The sequence below is a fragment of the Bombina bombina genome, chromosome 2 (genome assembly GCF_027579735.1).
Source record: "Bombina bombina isolate aBomBom1 chromosome 2, aBomBom1.pri, whole genome shotgun sequence".
NCBI lineage: Eukaryota > Metazoa > Chordata > Amphibia > Anura > Bombinatoridae > Bombina > Bombina bombina.
Window position 1 is genome coordinate 902965077 of NC_069500.1, and position 20440 is coordinate 902985516.

Consider the following 20440-nt stretch of genomic DNA (forward strand, 5'->3'; position numbering starts at 1 on the left):
TTCACCTTAAACAGTAAAGATCAGTCTTTAACTATAAAAGAAATATCACCAGAAGATTCTGACGAGGGGGAAGTTATGCCGACTAACTCTCCCCACGTGTCAGACCCTTCGCCTCCCGCTCAGGGGATGCACGCTAATATGGCGCCAATTTCATCAGGGACGCCCATAGTGATTACCTTGCAGGACATGGCTGCAATCATGAATTATACCCTGTCAGAGGTATTATCCAGGTTGCCTGAATTAAGAGGCAAGCGCGATTGCTCTGGGGTTAGGAGAAATACAGAGCGCGCAGATGCTGTAAGGGCCATGTCTGATACTGCGTCACAATATGCAGATCATGAGGACGGAGAGCTTCAGTCTGTGGGTGACATCTCTGATTCGGGGAAACCTGATTCAGAGATTTCTAATTTTAAATTTAAGCTTGAGAACCTCTGTGTGTTGTTTGGGGAGGTATTAGCTGCTCTGAATGACTGTAACACAGTTGCAGTACCAGAGAAATTGTGTAGGCTGGATAAATACTATGCGGTACCGGTGTGTACTGATGTTTTTCCTATACCTAAAAGGCTTACGGAAATTATTAGCAAGGAGTGGGATAGACCGGGTGTGCCTTTTTCCCCACCTCCTATATTTAGAAAAATGTTTCCAATAGACGCCACTACACGGGACTTATGGCAGACGGTCCCTAAGGTGGAGGGAGCAGTTTTCTTCTTTAGCAAAGCGTACTACTATCCCGGGTTGAGGACAGTTGTGCTACATTTGACTAAACTAACGGCTAAGAATTCCGGATTCGCCATCCAAGCGTGTAGGGCGCTATGGCTTAAATCCTGGTCAGTTGACGTGACTTCGAAGTCTAAATTACATAACATTCCTTTCAAGGGGCAGACCTTATTCGGGCCTGGTTTGAAGGAAATTATTGCTGACATTACTGGAGGTAAGGGTCACACCCTTCCTCAGGACATGGCCAAAGCAAAGGCCAAACAGTCTAATTTTCATGCCTTTCGAAATTTCAAGGCAGGTGCAGCATCAACTTTCTCCGCTTAAAAACAAGAGGGAACTTTTGCTCAATCTAAGCAGGCCTGGAAACCTAACCAGTCCTGGAACAAAGGCAAGCAGGCCAGAAAGCCTGCTGCTGCCTCTAAGACAGCATGAAGGAACGGCCCCCTATCCGGCGACGGATCTAGTAGGGGGCAGACTTTCTCTCTTCGCCCAGGCATGGGCAAGAGATGTTTGGGATCCCTGGGCGTTGGAGATCATATCTCAGGGATATCTTCTGGACTTCAAAGCTTCCCCTCCACAAGGGAGATTTCATCTTTCAAGGCTATCTGCAAATCAGATAAAGAAAGAGGCATTCTTACGCTGTGTGCAAGACCTCCTAGTTATGGGAGTGATCCATCCAGTTCCGCGGACGGAACAAGGACAGGGTTTTTATTCGAATCTGTTTGTGGTTCCCAAAAAAAGAGGGAACCTTCAGACCAATTTTGGATCTAAAGATCTTAAACAAATTCCTCAGAGTTCCATCTTTCAAAATGGAAACTATCATCTTTCAAAATGGTAACTATTCGGACCATCCTACCCATGATCCAAGAAGGTCAGTACATGACCACAGTGGACTTAAAGGATGCCTACCTTCAGATACCGATTCACAAAGATCATCATCGGTTTCTAAGGTTTGCCTTTCTAGACAGGCATTACCAATTTGTAGCTCTTCCCTTCCGGTTGGCTACAGCCCCGAAAATCTTTACAAAGGTTCTGGGCTCACTTCTGGCGGTTCTAAGACCGCGAGGCATAGCGGTGGCTCCGTATCTAGACGACATCCTGATACAGGCGTCAAGCTTTCAAGTTGCCAAGTCTCATACAGAGATAGTTCTGGCATTTCTGAGGTCGCACGGGTGGAAAGTGAATGAGGAAAAGAGTTCTCTATCCCCACTCACAAGAGTCTCCTTCTTAGGGACTCTTATAGATTCTGTAGAAATGAAAATTTACCTGACGGAGTCCAGGTTATCAAAACTTCTAAATGCTTGCTGTGTTCTTCACTCCATTCCGCGCCCTTCGGTAGCTCAGTGTATGGAGGTAATCGGCTTAATGGTAGCGGCAATGGACATAGTGCCATTTGCGCGCCTTCATCTCAGACCGCTGCAATTATGCATGCTGAGTCAGTGGAATGGGGATTACACAGATTTGTCCCCTCTGCTAAATCTGGATCAAGAGACCAGAGATTCTCTTCTCTGGTGGTTGTCTTGGGTACACCTGTCCAAGGGTATGGCCTTTCGCAGGCCAGATTGGACAATTGTAACAACAGATGCCAGCCTTCTAGGTTGGGGTGCAGTCTGGAATTCCCTGAAGGCACAGGGATCGTGGACTCAGGAGGAGAAACTCCTTCCAATAAATATTCTGGAGTTAAGATCGATATTCAATGCTCTTCTGGCTTGGCCTCAGTTAGCAACACTGAGGTTCATCAGATTTAAGTCGGACAACATCACGACTGTGGCTTACATCAACCATCAAGGGGGAACCAGGAGTTCCCTAGCGATATTAGAAGTCTCAAAAATAATTCGCTGGGCAGAGTACCACTCTTGCCACCTGTCAGCAATCCATATCCCAGGCGTGGAGAACTGGGAGGCGGATTTTCTAAGTCGTCAGACTTTCCATCCGGGGGAGTGGGAACTCCATCCGGAGGTGTTTGCTCAGTTGATTCATCGTTGGGGCAAACCAGAGTTGGATCTCATGGCGTCTCGCCAGAACGCCAAGCTTCCTTGTTACGGATCCAGGTCCAGGGACCCAGAAGCGACGCTGATAGATGCTCTAGCAGCGCCTTGGTTCTTCAACCTGGCTTATGTGTTTCCACCGTTTCCTCTGCTCCCTCGACTGATTGCCAAAATCAAACAGGAGAGAGCATCTGTGATTCTGATAGCACCTGCGTGGCCATGCAGGACTTGGTATGCAGACCTAGTGGACATGTCATCCTTTCCACGATGGACTCTGCCTCTAAGACAGGACCTTCTGATACAAGGTCCTTTCAATCATCCAAATCTAATTTCTCTGAGACTGACTGCATGGAGATTGAACGCTTGATTCTATCAAAGCGTGGCTTCTCCGAGTCAGTCATTGATTCTTTAATACAGACAGGAAAGCCTGTTACCAGGAAAATCTACCACAAGATATGGAGTAAATATCTTTATTCGTGTGAATCCAAGAATTACTCATGGAGTAAGGTTAGGATTCCTAGAATATTGTCTTTTCTCCAAGAGGGCTTGGACAAAGGATTATCAGCTAGTTCCTTAAAGGGACAGATTTCTGCTCTGTCTATTCTTTTGCACAAGCGTCTGGCAGAGGTTCCAGACGTCCAGGCATTTTGCCAGGCTTTGGTTAGAATTAAGCCTGTGTTTAAACCTTTTGCTCCCCCGTGGAGCTTAAACTTGGTTCTTAAAGTTCTTCAAGGAGTTCAGTTTGAACCCCTTCATTCCATTGATGTTAAACTTTTATCTTGGAAAGTTCTGTTTTTGATGGCTATTTCCTCGGCTCGGAGAGTCTCTGAGCTATCTGACTTACAATGTGATTCTCCTTATCTGATTTTTCATGCAGATAAGGTAGTCCTGCGTACCAAACCTGGGTTTTTACTTAAGGTGGTTTCTAACAAGAATATCAATCAAGAGATTGTTGTTCCATCATTGTGCCCTAATCCTTCTTTAAAGAAGGAACGTCTTTTACAAAATCTGGACGTAGTCCATTCCTTGAAGTTTTACTTACAAGCTACTAAAGATTTTCGTCAAACATCTACCCTGTTTGTCATTTACTCTGGACAAAGGAGAGGTCAAAAAGCTTCGGCAACCTCTCTTTCCTTTTGGCTTCGGAGCATAATACACCTAGCCTATGAAACTGCTGGACAGCAGCCCCCTGAAAGGATTACAGCTCATTCCACTAGAGCTGTGGCTTCCACCTGGGCCTTTAAAAATGAGGCCTCTGTTGAACAGATTTGCAAGGCCGCGACTTGGTCTTCGCTTCACACTTTTTCCAAATTTTCCAAATTTGATACTTTTGCTTCTTCGGAGGCTGTTTTTGGGAGAAAGGTTCTTCAGGCAGTGGTTCCTTCCGCTTAATCCTGCCTTGTCCCTCCCATCATCCGTGTACTTTAGCTTTGGTATTGGTATCCCATAAGTAATGGATGATCCGTGGACTGAATACACTTAACAAGAGAAAACATAATTTATGCTTACCTGATAAATTTATTTCTCTTGTAGTGTATCCAGTCCACGGCCCGCCCTGTCCTTTTAAGGCAGGTCTAAATTTTAATTAAACTACAGTCACCACTGCACCCTATGGTTTCTCCTTTCTCTGTTTGTTTTCGGTCGAATGACTAGATATGACAATTAGGGGAGGAGCTATATAGCAGCTCTGCTGTGGGTTATCCTCTTGCAACTTCCTGTTGGGAAGGAGAATATACCATAAGTAATGGATGATCCGTGGACTGGATACACTACAAGAGAAATAAATTTATCAGGTAAGCATAAATTATGTTTTTTTATTTTTGTGTCATTTTGAATGGAACACATCATAGTTCAATTTAGTATTCCAACGTTTCTCTATACAAATAACAGCATCAGGCATGATTGCATATATTATTTTTAATCTATGTTTTATTTTAAATGCCAGATATATAATTTCATTAAGGTGGAAATTTTTGTATTATTATTATATATTTTTGTATTAAATATACTGTAATCTGATGAGAGATTCCTAAATTTCTGATTAACTTTGTATACCAATTTATTTCATGTAATTAGCAAGAGTCCATGAGCTAGTGACGTATGGGATATACAATCCTACCAGGACGGGAAAAGTTTGCCAAACCTCAAAATGCCTATAAATACACCCCCCACCATACCCACAATTCAGTTTTACAAACTTTGCTTCCTATTTACCAAATTGTATACCAATTTCTTTCATGTAATTAGCAAGAGTCCATGAGCTAGTGACATATGGGATATACAATCCTACCAGGACGGGCAAAGTTTCCCAAACCTCAAAATGCCTATAAATACACCCCCCACCATACCCACAATTCAGTTATACCAATTTCTTTCATGTAATTAGCAAGAGTCCATGAGCTAGTGATGTATGGGATATACAATCCTACCAGGACGGGCAAAGTTTCCCAAACCTCAAAATGCCTATAAATACACCCCTCACCATACCCACAATTCAGTTTTACAAACTTTGCTTCCTATGGAGGTGGTGAAGTAAGTTTGTGCTTGATTTTCTTCTGTGATATGCGCTTCTCAGCATGTTGAAGCCCGATTCTTCTCAGAGTACAGTGTTTGTCAGAGGGATGTGAAGGGAGTATCATCTATGGTTTTTCTCACGGGAAATCTTTTCAAAGGTTCTCTGTTATCGGTCGTAGAGATTCATCTCCTACCTTCCTTTTCAGATCGACAATATACTCTCATATTCCATTACCTCTACTGATACTGTTTCAGTACTGGTTTGGCTATCTGCTATATGTGGATGGGTGTCTTTCGGTAAGTATGTTTTCATTAGTTAAGGCACTCTCAGCTATGGTTTGGCACTTTATGTATTATTATAAAGTTTAAAATATATGCATTGTACTTATATTTGCCATGAGTCAGGTTTATGTATATTTCCTTTTGCAGACTATCGGTTTCAAAAATGGGAAGTAGTAAGCCTTACGCTGTCTATGGGAGCCCCGTAACTCCCTAAACTACCTGCCAAATAAACCTAACGCATGCGCAATGTCTATCTACCTGTCAACCGCGATCCTCCGCCGCAATCCCTAATAAAATATTTAACCCCTAAACCGCCGCCCCCTACATTAACTACCCCCTAATGTGATCCCCCTACACCGTCGCCAACTATATTAAACTACCCCCTAAAGTGAGCCCCTTACACCGCCGCCATCTACCTTACCTACCCCCTAAAGTGAGCTCCTACCCCGCCGCCATCTATTTTAAAATTATTAACCCCTAATTTAATCCCCCTACCCAGCCGCCACCTATATTAAATTATTTAACCCCTAAAATACTAAACTATCCCTACCACTAAACCTAAGTCTAACCCTACAAATAGCCCTGAAAAGGGCTTTTTGCGTGGCATTACCCCAAAGTAAACTGCTCTTTTGCCAGCCCTTAAAAGGGCTTTTTGCGGGGCATGCCCCAAAGAAAACTGCTCTTTTACCAGCCCTTAAAAGGGCTTTTGGCGGGGCTTTGTCACAAAGTAAACTGCTCTTTTGCCTACAATCTAAATCCCCCTACACCGCTGCCACCTATAATAAATGTATTAACCCCTAATCTAATCCCCCTACACCGCCGCCAGCTATATTAAACACATTAACCCCTAATCTAATCCCCCTACACCGCCGCCAGCTATATTAACTATATTAACCCTAATTATATTAGGGTTAATATAGTTAATATAATTATTATATTATATATATTAACTATATTAACCCTAATTATATTAGGGTTAATATAGTTAATATCGTTATTATATTATATATATATATATATTAAGTATAATAACCCTATCTAACTCTAACATCCCTAACTAAACTCTTATTAAAATAAATCTAATATTAATATTATTAATGAAAATATTCCTATTTAAATCTAAATACTTACCTATAAAATAAACCCTAAGATAGCTACAATGTAATTAATAATTACATTGTAGCTATTTTAGGGTTTATATTTATTTTACAGGTAACTTGGTATTTATTTTAACTAGGTACAATAGCTATTAAATAGTTAATAACTATTTAATAGCTACCCAGTTAAAATAATTACCAATTTACCTGTAAAATAACTCCTAACCTAAGTTACAAATACACCTACACTATCAATAAATGAAACTACAAATATCTAAACTAAAATACAATTAAATAAACTAAACTAAATTACAAAAAAAACAAACACTAAATTACAAAAAATAAAAAAAAGATTACAAGATTTTTAAGCTAATTACACCTATTCTAAGCCCCCTAATAAAAATAATAAAGCCACCCAAAATAAAAAAAAATTCCCTACCCTATTCTAAATTTAAAAAGTTCAAAGCTCTTTTACCTTACCAGCCCTTAAAAGGGCTTTTTGCGGGGCATGCCCCAAAGAAAACTGCTCTTTTGCCTAAAAAAAAAAAACAATACCACCCCCCAACATTACAACCCACCACCCACATACCCCTAATCTAACCCAAACCCCCCTTAAATAAACCTAACACTACCCTCCTGAAGATCTCCCTACCTTGTCTTCACCCAACCGAGCCGAACTCCTCATCCAATCCGGGCGATGTCTTTATCCAAGCGGCAGCAAAGTCTTCTTCCATCCGGCTGCATCTTCCATCAAGCAGCATCTTCCATCAAGCGGCATCTTCAATCTTCCCTCCGCCTACGCGGAGCATCCATCCCGGCCGACGACTGAACGACGAATGAGATACCTTTAAATGACGTCATCCAAGATGGCGTCCGTCGAATTCCAATTGGCTGATAGGATTCTATCAGCCAATCAGAATTAAGGTAGACAAATCTGATTGGCTGATTGAATCAGCCAATCAGATTTTTCTACCTTAATTCCGATTGGCTGATAGAATCCTATCAGCCAATCGGAATTCGACGGACGCCATCTTGGATGACGTCATTTAAAGGTATCTCATTCGTCGTTCAGTCGTCGGCCGGGATGGATGCTCCGCGTAGGCGGAGGGAAGATTGAAGATACCGCTTGATGGAAGATGCCGCTTGATGGAAGATGCAGCCGGATGGAAGAAGACTTTGCTGCCGCTTGGATAAAGACATCGCCCGGATCGGATGAGGAGTTCGGCCCGGTTGGGTGAAGACAAGGTAGGGAGATCTTCAGGGGGGTAGTGTTAAGTTTATTTAAGGGGGGTTTGGGTTAGATTAGGGGTATGTGGGTGGTGGGTTGTAATGTTGGGGGGTGGTATTGTGTTTTTTTTCAGGCAAAAGAGCAGTTTTCTTTGGGGCATGCCCCGCAAAAAGCCCTTTTAAGGGCTGGTAAGGTAAAAGAGCTTTGAACTTTTTAAATTTAGAATAGGGTAGGGAATTTTTTTTATTTTGGGGGGCTTTATTATTTTATTAGGGGGCTTAGAATAGGTGTAATTAGCTTAACAATCTTGTAATCTTTTTTTTATTTTTTATAATTTAGTGTTTGTTTTTTTTTGTAATTTAGTTTAGTTTATTTAATTGTATTTTAGTTTAGATATTTGTAGTTTAATTTATTGATAGTGTAGGTGTATTTGTAACTTAGGTTAGGATTTATTTTACAGGTAAATTGGTAATTAACTGGGTAGCTATTAAATAGTTATTAACTATTTAATAGCTATTGTACCTAGTTAAAATAAATACCAAGTTACCTGTAAAATAAATATAAACCCTAAAATAGCTACAATGTAATTATTAATTACATTGTAGCTATCTTAGGGTTTATTTTATAGGTAAGTATTTAGATTTAAATAGGAATATTTTCATTAATAATATTAATATTAGATTTATTTTAATAAGAGTTTAGTTAGGGATGTTAGAGTTAGATAGGGTTATTATACTTAATATATATATAATATAATAACGATATTAACTATATTAACCCTAATATAATTAGGATTAATATAGTTAATATATATAATATAATAATTATATTAACTATATTAACCCTAATATAATTAGGGTTAATATAGCTGACGGCGGTGTAGGGGGATTAGATTAGGGGTTAATGTGTTTAATATAGCTGGCGGCGGTGTAGGGGGATTAGATTAGGGGTTAATACATTTATTATAGGTGGCAGCGGTGTAGGGGGATTTAGATTGTAGGCAAAAGAGCAGTTTACTTTGTGACAAAGCCCCGCCAAAAGCCCTTTTAAGGGCTGGTAAAAGAGCAGTTTTCTTTGGGGCATGCCCCGCAAAAAGCCCTTTTAAGGGCTGGCAAAAGAGCAGTTTACTTTGGGGTAATGCCACGCAAAAAGCCCTTTTCAGGGCTATTTGTAGGGTTAGACTTAGGTTTAGGGGTAGGGATAGTTTAGTATTTTAGGGGTTAAATAATTTAATATAGGTGGCGGCGGGGTAGGGGGATTAAATTAGGGGTTAATAATTTTAAAATAGATGGCGACGGTGTAGGAGCTCACTTTAGGGGGTAGGTAAGGTAGATGGAGGCGGTGTAAGGGGCTCACTTTAGGGGGTAGTTTAATATAGTTGGCGACGGTGTAGGGGGATCACATTAGGGGGTAGTTAAAGTAGGGGGCGGCGGTTTAGGGGTTAAATATTTTATTAGGGATTGCGGCGGATTGCGGTTGACAGGTAGATAGACATTGCGCATGTGTTAGGTGTTAGGTTTTATTTAGCAGATTGTGGTTGACAGGTAGATAGACATTGCTCATGAGTTAGGTGTTAGGTTTATTTGGCAGGTAGTTTAGGGAGTTACGGGGCTCCAATAGACAGCGTAAGGCTTACTACGGCTGCTTTTTGTGGCGAGGTGAAAATGGAGTAAGATTTCTCCATTTTCGCCACGTAAGTCCTTACGCTGTATATTGGATACCAAACTGCGCGGGTTTGGTATACCTGCCTATGGCCCAAAAAACTACGGGCGACGGCAGAAATATACGGGCGTAACTTCTAGGTTAAGCCGTATATAGGATACCAAACCAGCGTAAAAGTCAGCGTCGCCGGCATTTGCGGGCGACGCTGCATATCGGATCGGGTTTTACCTAATAGAACGAAATAGAGTACTATGCTTAATATAAGTGGAACGGAAGCAAATTGGCTTATTATGGTTCCGCTTTTAGTGTTCCTAGTGTATCGCGCATGCGCTAACGGCCGTGAACGCGCTTTGCATTGAAGTAGGAGAGATGGGATATCACTGGCATCTAGTTTGAAGAAGAAGCTCTATACGTCACGGTGGAGGGAGTTAAGCAGCCATATTAGGACACCAATTTTGAAGTTATCGTAGACGATTCAACAGTGAAGGCAGGAAGAGAAAGGGGGCACGTTGCAGCTTGATCTTTATTTATAGTTTTTCAACATAGATTAATGTTGTGTGCAGTGTTGAATGTCCCTTTAAGGATCCTTTAGATAGGAAACTTGAATCTTATCTAAGGAAAGCTTATTTATTTTCTGGCTATATTCTTAGGCCTGCTATATCTATGGCTGATGTTGCAGCTGCATCAACTTTTTGGTTGGAAAGCTTAGTGCAACAGGAAACAGATCCTGATTTGTCTAGCATTGTTCGTTTGCTTCATCATGTTAATCATTTTATCTGTGATGCTATTTTTGATATCATCAAAATTTATGTTAAATCTATGTCTTTAGCTATTTTAGCTAGAAGAGCTTTGTGGCTTAAATATTGGAATGCTGACATAGTATCTAAGTCTAGATTACTATCTCTTTCTTTCCAATGTAACAAATTATTTGGTTCTCAGTTGGATTCAATTATTTCAACTGTCACTGGGGGGAAGGGAGTTTTTTGCCTCAGGATACAAGTTCTAAGTGTAAATCTAAAGCTTCTAATCGTTTTCGTTCTTTTCGAATAAATCCAAGCCTTTTAAGAAACCAAAGCCAGCCCCCAAGTCTGCATGAGGGTGCGGCCCTCATTCCAGCCCAGCTGGTGGGGGGCAGATTAAAATTTTTCCAAAACATTTGGGCAGATTCTGTCCAAATTCAGTGGTTTCAGAGTATTGTCTCTCAAGGGTATCAAATAGGATTCAGAGTAAGACCTCCTGTGAGATTTTTTCTCTCACTCATTCCAGCAAATCCAGTGAAGGCTCAGGCTTTTCTTAAGTGTGTTTCAGATCTAGAGCTTTCAGGTAATCATACCAGTTCCGTTTTTAGGAATGGGGTGTGGGGTTGTATTCAAATCTATTCATTGTCCCAAAGAAAGAAAATTCATTCAGGCCAGTTCTGGATCTGAAAATTTTGAATCGTTTTATAAGAGTGCCAACTTTCAAGATGGTGACTATAAGGACTATTTTGCCTTTTGTTCAGCAAGGTCATTATATGTCCACAATAGACTTACAGTATGCATATCTTCATATTCCGATTCATCCAGACCACTATTTGTTTCTGAGATTCTCTTTTCTAGACAAGCATTACCAATTTGTCGCTCTTCCATTTGGCCTAGCGACAGCTCCAAGAATTTTTTCGAAGGTTCTCGGTGCCCTACTCTCTGTAATCAGAGAACAGGGTATTGCAGTGTTTCCTTATTTGGACAATATCTTGGTACTAGCTCAGTCTTTACATGCTGCTGAATCTCACACAAATCAACTAGTGTTGTTTCTTCAAAGAAATGGTTGGAGGATCAATTTTCACAAAAAGTTCCTTGATTCCTCAGACAAGGGTCACCTTTTTAGGTTTCCTTATAGATTCAATGTCCATGACTCTGTCTCTAACAGACAAGGGATGAATGAAATTGGTTTCAGCTTGTCGAAACCTTCAGTGTCAATCATTCCCTTCAGTGGCTATGTGCATGGAAGTTTTAGGTCTCATGACTGCAGCATCGGACGCGATCCCCTTTGCTCGTTTTCATATGAGACCTCTTCAGCTTTGTATGCTGAATCAATGGTGCAGGGATTATACAAGGATATCACAATTAATATCCTTAAATCCCAATGTTCGATTCTCTCTGACTTGGTGGTTTGATCACCATCGTATAGTTCAAGGGGCCTCTTTTGTTCATCCAACGTGGACTGTGATCTCAACAGATGCAAGTCTTTCATGTTGAGGAGCTGTCTGGGGATCTGTAACAGCACAAGGGGTTTGGAAATCTCAAGAGGCGAGGTTACCAATAAATATTTTAGAACTCTGTGCTATTTTCAGGGCTCTTCAGGTTTGGCCTCTGTTGAAGAGAGAACCAATCATTTGTTTTCAGACAGACAATATCACAACTGTGGCATATGTCAATCATCAGGGTGGGACTCACAGTCCCCTATCTATGAAAGAAGTATCTTGGATACTTTCTTAGGCGGAATCCAGCTCTTGTCTAATTTCTGCGGGACATATCCCAGGTGCACAACATCCAGATGTGTTTTTTCAGATTGTTCAGATGTGGGGCCTTCCAGAAATAGATCTAATAGCTTCCCATCTAAACAAGAAACTTTCCAGGTACTTGTCCAGGTATCCTCAGGCAGAGTCGGTGGATGCGTTAGCAGTTCCTTGGTTTTACCAACCTGCTTATATCTTCCCACCTCTAGTTCTTCTTCCAAGAGTGATCTCCAAAATCATCATGGAACAATCGTTTGTGTTTCTGGTGGCTCCAGCATGGCCTCACAGGTTCCGGTATGCGGATCTTGTCCGGATGTCCAGTTGGCAACCTTGGCCACTTCCTTTAAGACCAGACCTTCGGTCTCAAGGACTGTTTTTCAATCAGGATCTCAAATCGTTAAATTTGAAGGTATGGAAATTGGATGCTTAGTGCTTAGTCATAGAGGTTTCTCTGACTCTGTGATTGATACTATGTTACAGCCTTGTAAATCTGTCTCTAGGAAGATTTATTATCGATTTTGGAAAACTTATATTTCATGGTGTTCTTCTCATAAATTCTCCTGGCATTCTTTTAGAATTCCTAGAATTTTACAGTTTCTTGTCTGCAAGTTCCTTGAAGGGAAAAATCTCTGCTCTTTCTGTTTTATTTCATAGAATTATGGCTAAGCTTCCTGATATTCACTGTTTTGTACAGGCTTTGGTCTGTATCAAGTCTGTCATTAAATCAATCTCTCCTCCTTGGAGTCTTAATTTGGTTTTGAAGGCTTTACAGGCTCCTCCTTTTGAGCCTATGCATTCTTTGGATATTAAACTACTTTCTTGGAAAGTGTTGTTCCTTTTGGCTATCTCTTCTGCTTGAAGAGTTTCCGAATTATCTACTCTTTCTTGTGAGTCTCCTTTTCTGATTTTCCATCAGGATAAAGCAGTTTTGCGGACTTCAGTTAAATTTTTAATTTAAGTGGTGAATTCTAACAACATTAATAGGGAAATGTTTGTGTCCTAATCCTAAGAATTCTTTGGAGAGATCCTTACATTCTCTGGATGTTGTAAGAGCTTTGAAATATTATGTTGAAGTTACTAAAGATTTCAGGAAGACTTCAAGTCTATTTGTTGTCTTTTCTGGTTCTAGAAAAGGTCAGAAAGCTTTTGCCATTTCCTTGGCATCTTTGTTAAAACTTTTGATTCATCAGGCTTATTTGGAGTCGGGTCAGGCTCCGCCTCAGAGAATCACAGCTCATTCTACTAGATCAGTCTCCACTTTGTGGGCTTTTAAGAATGAAGCTTCAGTTGATCAGATTTGCAAAGCAGCAACTTGGTCTTCTTTGCATACATTTACTAAATTCTACCGTTTTGATGTATTTGCCTCTTCGGAAGCAGTTTTTGGTAGAAAAGCTCTTCAGGCAGCTGTTTCAGTTTGAGTCCTCTGCTTATGTTTTAAGTTTTTTTATTTTCAATTATGAGAAAAACAAATTTTTTGGATGTGGATTTATTTTTTTCAGCGGAAAATGACTGTTTTTATTTTTATCCCTCCCTCTCTAGTGACTCTTCCGTGGAGTGTCACATCTTGGGTATTACTATCCCATACATCACTAGCTCATGGACTCTTGCCAATTACATGAAAGAAAACATAATTTATGTAAGAACTTACCTGATAAATTAATTTCTTTCATATTGGCAAGAGTCCATGAGACCCTCCCTTGTTATGGTGGTTATCTTTTTTGTATAAAGCACAAATATATTTCCATTTCCTTTTTTATGCTATTTACTCCTTTTTCTATCACCCCACTACTTGGCTATTCGTTAAACTGAATTGTGGGTGTGGGGAGGGTTGTATTTATAGGCATTTTGAGGTTTGGGAAACTTTGCCCCTCCTGGTAGGATTGTATATCCCATACGTCACTAGCTCATGGACTCTTGCCAATATGAAAGAAATGAATTTATCAGGTAAGTTCTTACATAAATTATGTTTTGTACGTGCTATACGGATAACTAGCTTTTAATGAAATCTTTAAAAAGAATGATTATATGAACGGCCTTATCTGATTGGATTTTTGTTCTATTACTATGAAAACCCCACAAACTTGCATTTGTCAAAAGTTTTTCAAACCCATTTGTGGTTCAATAACACCCCATATTAATGTATATGGCTACAGCACTTTCCCAGTCTAACAGCTAATTTACAGCAGGTTTTCATAGCATTTTTGGATGTTTCAGATTAAACAGCATTGGCCTCGCTATAACCTGTTTTAGCCTGTTTCTATTGGCATATTTTGGCTGTTTGCACTACTTTTTTAAGAGTTAAAATGTTTGTACCATGCTTTGTTGTTATAATACTTGTATTCAAATTAAATATGATTATTAGAATGTTAATTTATAATTAAAGTGTACTTGATGTTTAAAAATAGAAATGATAAAATTGCTCATTAAAATACAAAATTATCAACTGCTAACCTCACATGTCATGAATTGATATTAAAGGATAAGTTAAAAAAAACTGTATTCGAACACATTAGACAGTCAGTATTGCCATTGAATCAGATGCCAGGTTTTATGTTTGCAATGGTTCCATATATTTTACTTGTGAAAATCATTGCAAAAAACCTTGAAAAGGCTTCATTATCCTCATGATATATATTATAGTAGTTATTCAAATGGATTAGAATGGCTTTGAAAAGGATGCCAAAGAAATTACTTTTTTTGCACTGTACATATGATGGTTTGGAATATTTAGATTAGAATAGAATGTTTAGGGCAAATCAGCCGTCATATAAAAAAAGGATGATCTTGATATCATAGGGAAAACATTTGCAGATTTCACAAGTTCTAAGTAATCAGAAGTTGGCGCTACAATACCGTAAACTGTAAGCGACTTATTTTAAAATATTAATAACAATATAGCTATGGTAGATACTGGATACACTTCAAGGAAACTGCAGAATATTTATGAATGTTTTTATTGTTATTTAACCTAATATATAATTTTGGGAATAGAAATCTGATTGCATAGTAAAAAAGAAGTACAACATGAATAGTATTAAAAAAAAATCATATGAACTATATAAATAACTAGTGGGTATTACACAAGTAATTTTTCTCATAATTTGGAAAGCATACAACAACACCTTCACTCCAAGGTAGATTACTTTTTGAGCAATGTACTTATGAGTAGTAACCCACTTTATTTGTACAGTTATTTTACATGTATGTATTAATTCATTTATTTACTACTCTTTCTGCAGTGTAAGTTTGTATCTGGAGTAATATTTTGATGGCCGTAACAGGCCGCAGACTCTTGAAGACATCCCAGCTGTCCCTATTTGAGAGGGACAGTCCCTAGTTCTGAGATCTGCATATCTGTCCCTCTCAGGCAGCCATATGTCCATATTTGCAGAATTTCCCATAGCCCTGCCCATAGACCATCCATACATGGCCACAAACCACACAGACACTTGCATCAATCAACCAGACACACCCATTATCCTTGCCCATCCCGGCAACCTCGTCCACTCAGTGGCAACCCCCCTCTCAGCCTCCTGAGTCTCTAATACCTAGCCACAAATGCGGGGAGATATGCACTTGTAGTAAGCTCTTGTAATGTGTATGAAAATCCTAATTTCAAACTCAATCCGTTGAAATTCAGAGGCAAAAAATAAATAAATAAAATATTAGGCAAAATAAAATAGATGTTTAAATGTCATTCATCTGGGTAAAAAAAAACTGGCAATGTGGGCGTTTAAGCTCTCTTAACTTTTAAAGATTAATCTAGTGTAAATATATACTATTTCATTATATTTGTTTTTCTTCATAAACGGGGAAAGTCCACAGCTGCATTCATTACTTTTGGGAATTCAGAACCTGGCCACCAGGAGGAGGCAAAGACACTCCAGCCAAATGCTTAAATACCTCCCCCACTTCCCTCATCCCACAGTCATTCTTTGCCTCTCGTCACAGGATGTTGGCAGAGAAGTGTCAGAAGATTTCGGTTTAGTCTCTTATGGAGGGTAGTACTCTTTGGTATGGGACTGGAGTTTTAAGTAGTTCTATCAGCCTCTCAGTGAGAGCATGGATGAAAGTTAGAGTCCGGAGATGCAGGGGGAAAGTCTTTCTGTGAACCCATCCCGACTCATATTAACAGCTCCATAAGCAATCAGCGTTGATCTTGGGACCGGGCATGGTCACGCTTCTATTCTCCATTTCCGTATTCCTGACCGTGTGGTGACGGAGAGAGTCTGTTTCGCTAGAACCTGGGTCATAGGAGGTGATGAATGCCCCAGCCATTCAAGGTGTAAGGTGCCGTTTATTTTTGGTCCATATTTACATTCTCCAAGTTATGGAGGATTCTGATTTTTTGGAGACGGATGTCTCTTGATTCAGATTCTACTTCTTGCGAAGAATATGAAATGGCTCGGGTGATCCATGCCCATCAGTTATGTTCTGAATGCCGCTTTAGAGTGCTCTACTCTCCGGAATCAGGGAACTTAGAGTCCACTGAGCCATCCGTCCCTGAGCATTCCATATCCCAAGAGGCGCGCCCTAGAACCGTTTATCCTTCTCCGGAGGAGGCTTGTTTCCTCCAAAAGTTACGGCACCGTTCCGCATGGCCATATTGATGGCATTGGCGCATTTACATCTTCCAGGAAGATATTGTTTGTGTTCTGTTAACCAGGGCTCGTCATGCGTGGAATCGTCTAGTTCAGATCAACCCTCTGGGGAAGGGATTTTCTCTGAGGCTTCAGGGGTCAGGGTAATTAGTTGCCCCGGTGGAGGTAAGTCTTGCCTTTCGTTATAGACTGGTGTGCCTTTGTGTCCTGCTAAGTCATGTTTTGGCAGTGCTGGATGATCCCAGTCCTCATGGGTTGGTGGATCCTCGGTCTTCCGGTCCAGACAGCAAGCAGGGTTAGACGAAGGGGGCTGAATTCAATCTCCTTGTCGTCTCCTTTTTTTTGAGTATCTTCTTCCAGTTCTGAGCTTTGGAAGAATTGGATCTCTAACCGGCTGGTCCTGTTAATATGTCCGTTCTTCTTGGGCGTTAACCTGCGGGTGTTGCCCTCTTTTATTTTGATCCGGATAGGATGTCTTTTATTTAATTTTGAAAGCTCATGTCTGTTATAATTTTTTCCTTTGGAAACATTTCTTCTCTGGAATTTAATACTAGCGATTTTGTGGTCGCATTGGTGTTTCTGCGGAAGTTATATGAAAAGTTAGGACATTGTTATGTCTACCATTTGTCTGTTTAATTTGTCTATCCCTTCTAGGGTTGTGACTTTCTGTGGCCTTGACCGTTCTTGGGTGCCCTATGTATCAGGCTGGTCCCTTGGGGTCTATATCAGACACATGGTGCCCGTTTTACCTGACTGGTCCGGTTAGGGTGCCAAGTGGCTCACTCTTGTTTTGAGTTTAGTTTTCTTGTTTTTGGTTACAAGTTGTAGGGGGCCTTTTCATTCCTAGACATCAGGCTGGTCCTTGTTTATTCTTCTGGGGGCATCAGAGGGGATTGTGCTCAGTCCTAATTGTCCTATCCATGCTTAGCTGGCGGGATTTCCGAGGTTCGGATCCTGCTAAGGCGTACTCTGTAGGCTCCTGGGTTCTTTTGGTTCAGGTGCTAGAGTTTTCATTTCCTTCCCATAGTGGGTTGGAGTTTCAGAGGATTCCATGGAAATCCGTGGCGTTTACTAGTCTCCTCCTTTGAGGCTTCCTTTGGGATTGTCCTTGATGATGGTACCTCTTCCTTCGGGTCGAGGCTGATTTTTAATTCCTTTGTTTTTTCGGACATTGCCAGACGCTTTGGTGCTGGGTCCGTTGCCCGGAGTGAGGGTCAGGGATCTGTCTGATCTGTCTATCTTTATCATAGATAGATCTTGTGAGCCTTCCTTAGGTGGGAGTTTTCGCGGTGGATCCCTACTCAGCAGGTAGTTTTTTCTCTGCTGGTTCTGGGTACTATCCTTTCCTTTCCTGCTTTTCTTAGGAAAGTATTGTTCTTCACTACTTTGTAGTTTTTTCTTTCTGAAGACGGTCCTGTGCAGTTTGCTAGCTTGGTTAGCTAGGGTTGGCGACTTGTGTTCGCTTAGACCACCTTTGCAGCAGGAAGCCTATAGCCTTCAAATGAGCATATTCAGATATTCTGATGCTGTTTTTCACGGCTCCCGGGGACGGTTTATCTTTCGGTTGCTCTATCCTGGGTGCGAGTTAGCACTTTGCGTAGGGGAGGGGTTCTACCTTTCTCCCTTTAGTGTTCAGGGTTTTACTTTGGTCCCTTGGAATCCATGCAGATAAGGGTCTGGGATTTTCCTCCCTTGCTCTGCTTGGTTGGTGGGGGTCTTTCGTTACCCTGTTTTATCCTTGTTTACGCTCTTGGAGTTACCCTTGTGTTTTTTCTTTATTGCCCTAGTCCTTTTGGGTTTCTTGGGGTCCTTTCGGACTCCCTTATCTGAGTCCTTCTTCTTCCCTTCAGGGAGAATGTGAATGTTTCCCTTCCTTGGTTCGGAGGTGAGTTTATTCGGGGGCTGAGAGTCTGCGTGACTTTGTCTCCTCAGGGGCTTTTGGGCTCGGTCGAGTCTAGTGATTCTAAACGGTCTCTAGCAAGGGCCTTGCTGGTTCTAACTGTAGGGCAGTTACTTGTGCCTTTTCCTTTTTGTCCCTTCTGCAGTTTTTTTGTTGGGAGTTTGGGTGTTTTCAGGCTATGGTGCCCTCAGAATGGGCCGCCTTTTGTACCTGCCCGTTTTGCATTCAGTGTCCTCTATAGCTCGGGTGTTGTTTTCCTAAAAGTAATGAATGCAGCTGTTGACTCTCCCCGTTTATAAAGAAAAACTTAAATTATGCTTACCTGATCATTTTCTTTTCTTCAGACAGGGAGAGTCCACAGCTCCCAGCCGCGCGTTTTTTTTATGGAGCGGCCGTAATTTTTGTTTTTGTTCTTCTGGCATCTCTTTCACCCTGATATTTCTCCTATTGTTCCTTGTTCCCTCGGCAGAATGACTGGGGGATGAGGGAAGTGGGGGTATTTAAGCCTTTGGCTAGGGTGTCTTTGCCTCCTCCTGGTAGCCAGGTTCTGAATTCCCAAAAGTAATAAATGCAGCTGTGAACTCTCCCCGTCTGAAGAAAAGAAAATTATCAGGTAAGCATAATTTAAGTTTTTTTCTATTGTATTAGATATTGAAAGTGACAATAAACAACTTGTAATTGCAAAGCAATTTTGGAAATATTGATTGGCTCCTCCAAATGAGGAAAGTGGTCGGTGGGGTTTGACAATACAAATGTCTGTCAATTACAACGTTTTTAGCAGTCCTTTAAGTAATTCAGATCTCTATGCAATCACACTGTGCACTCACTGATGTCTTTGTGGGAAGCCTCGGATCCACTTCTGGATAAATTCTGCTTAAGACTGTCTATTATTGCTTATGCGTAAGTCATAGAAATAAAGCTTGGTGAAAAGTTTTTTTTTTTCAAATCCTAAAATATCTTTCAGCGGGACAGAAATATCAAATATCATTCATGTGTGCTGGTTACTTTGATAGACAACAGCCTATTAGCAAACAATAAGTGACTGTACAATATAATTCCAGGTAGACGGAAAGAATGATAGTGCTGTAAATGTTGAGAAATATCCTTGAACAAAATGAGGGCCCAGCTTTGATTTGACTAATATTGTGTCCTTATTCCTTTCTTACAGATGAGCTCACAGTGCCTACCCTTTACCCGGGCAGCCCTGAAGTCTGGGCGCCGTATCCCCTCTACCCAGCGGAATTAGCACCTGCGCTACCTCCTCCTGCTTTCACCTATCCCGCTTCACTGCATGCCCAGGTAATTTATACCAATCAGCCACGACCTCACTCTGTATCCCACCAGCCCTCTCTAATCTTGGTTCCACAGTGCACTCCACAAACTAACCCCTGTTCTACCAGCTAACCAGCTCACTATATGGAGACTGATGATACCTCTCATGGCTTTCTTGTGGCGGGTACCTTACTGATGTGATTTTTACTCTTGGGTTTCCATTGAATCAAATATAAGGGATCTTAAACATAGGCGGTTATTATGTCTAATGTTCGAATGGTGAATGAGACAGACATTATAGTGATGTAAAAGTGGTCTCACTTTTGGCAATAATTTAAATGGACATAAAAGCTTAATTTTTTTCTTTCATGGTTCAGATAGAGCATGCAGTTTTAAATAACTTTCAAATTTGTCGCTTTCTCCTAGTATTCTTTGTTAAAAAAAAAAAAGTATACCTAGGTAGACTAAGAAGCTGCTGATTGGTGCTAGCACATACATGTAATTTTTTTAATTGGGTTTCAGCTAGCTCCCAGTAGTGCATTACTGCTCATTCAACAAAGGATGCCCAGAGAATGAAGCAAATTAAATAATAGAAGTAAATTGGGAAGTTGTTTAAAACTATATGATCTGTTTGAATCATGATTTTTTTGTGTTTCATGTCCCTTTAAAGGGACACTGACCG

The 20440-nt window shown here is 40.7% G+C and overlaps 1 protein-coding gene across 2 annotated transcripts in view; it reads left to right on the forward strand.

Annotated features, from left to right (window-relative positions):
* The window catches only part of RBPMS (RNA binding protein, mRNA processing factor), a 570413-nt gene that overhangs the window by 417063 nt on the left and 132910 nt on the right, over window positions 1–20440 (forward strand). For both annotated transcript variants that reach the window (XR_008400695.1, XM_053703279.1), the window contains exon 6: window positions 19655–19785. Coding sequence is in view for 1 of the 2 variants with exons in the window: in XM_053703279.1 (XP_053559254.1) it covers window positions 19655–19785 (131 nt within the window). In the remaining variant the exon portion in view is untranslated. The remainder of the gene's footprint in view (window positions 1–19654; window positions 19786–20440) is intronic.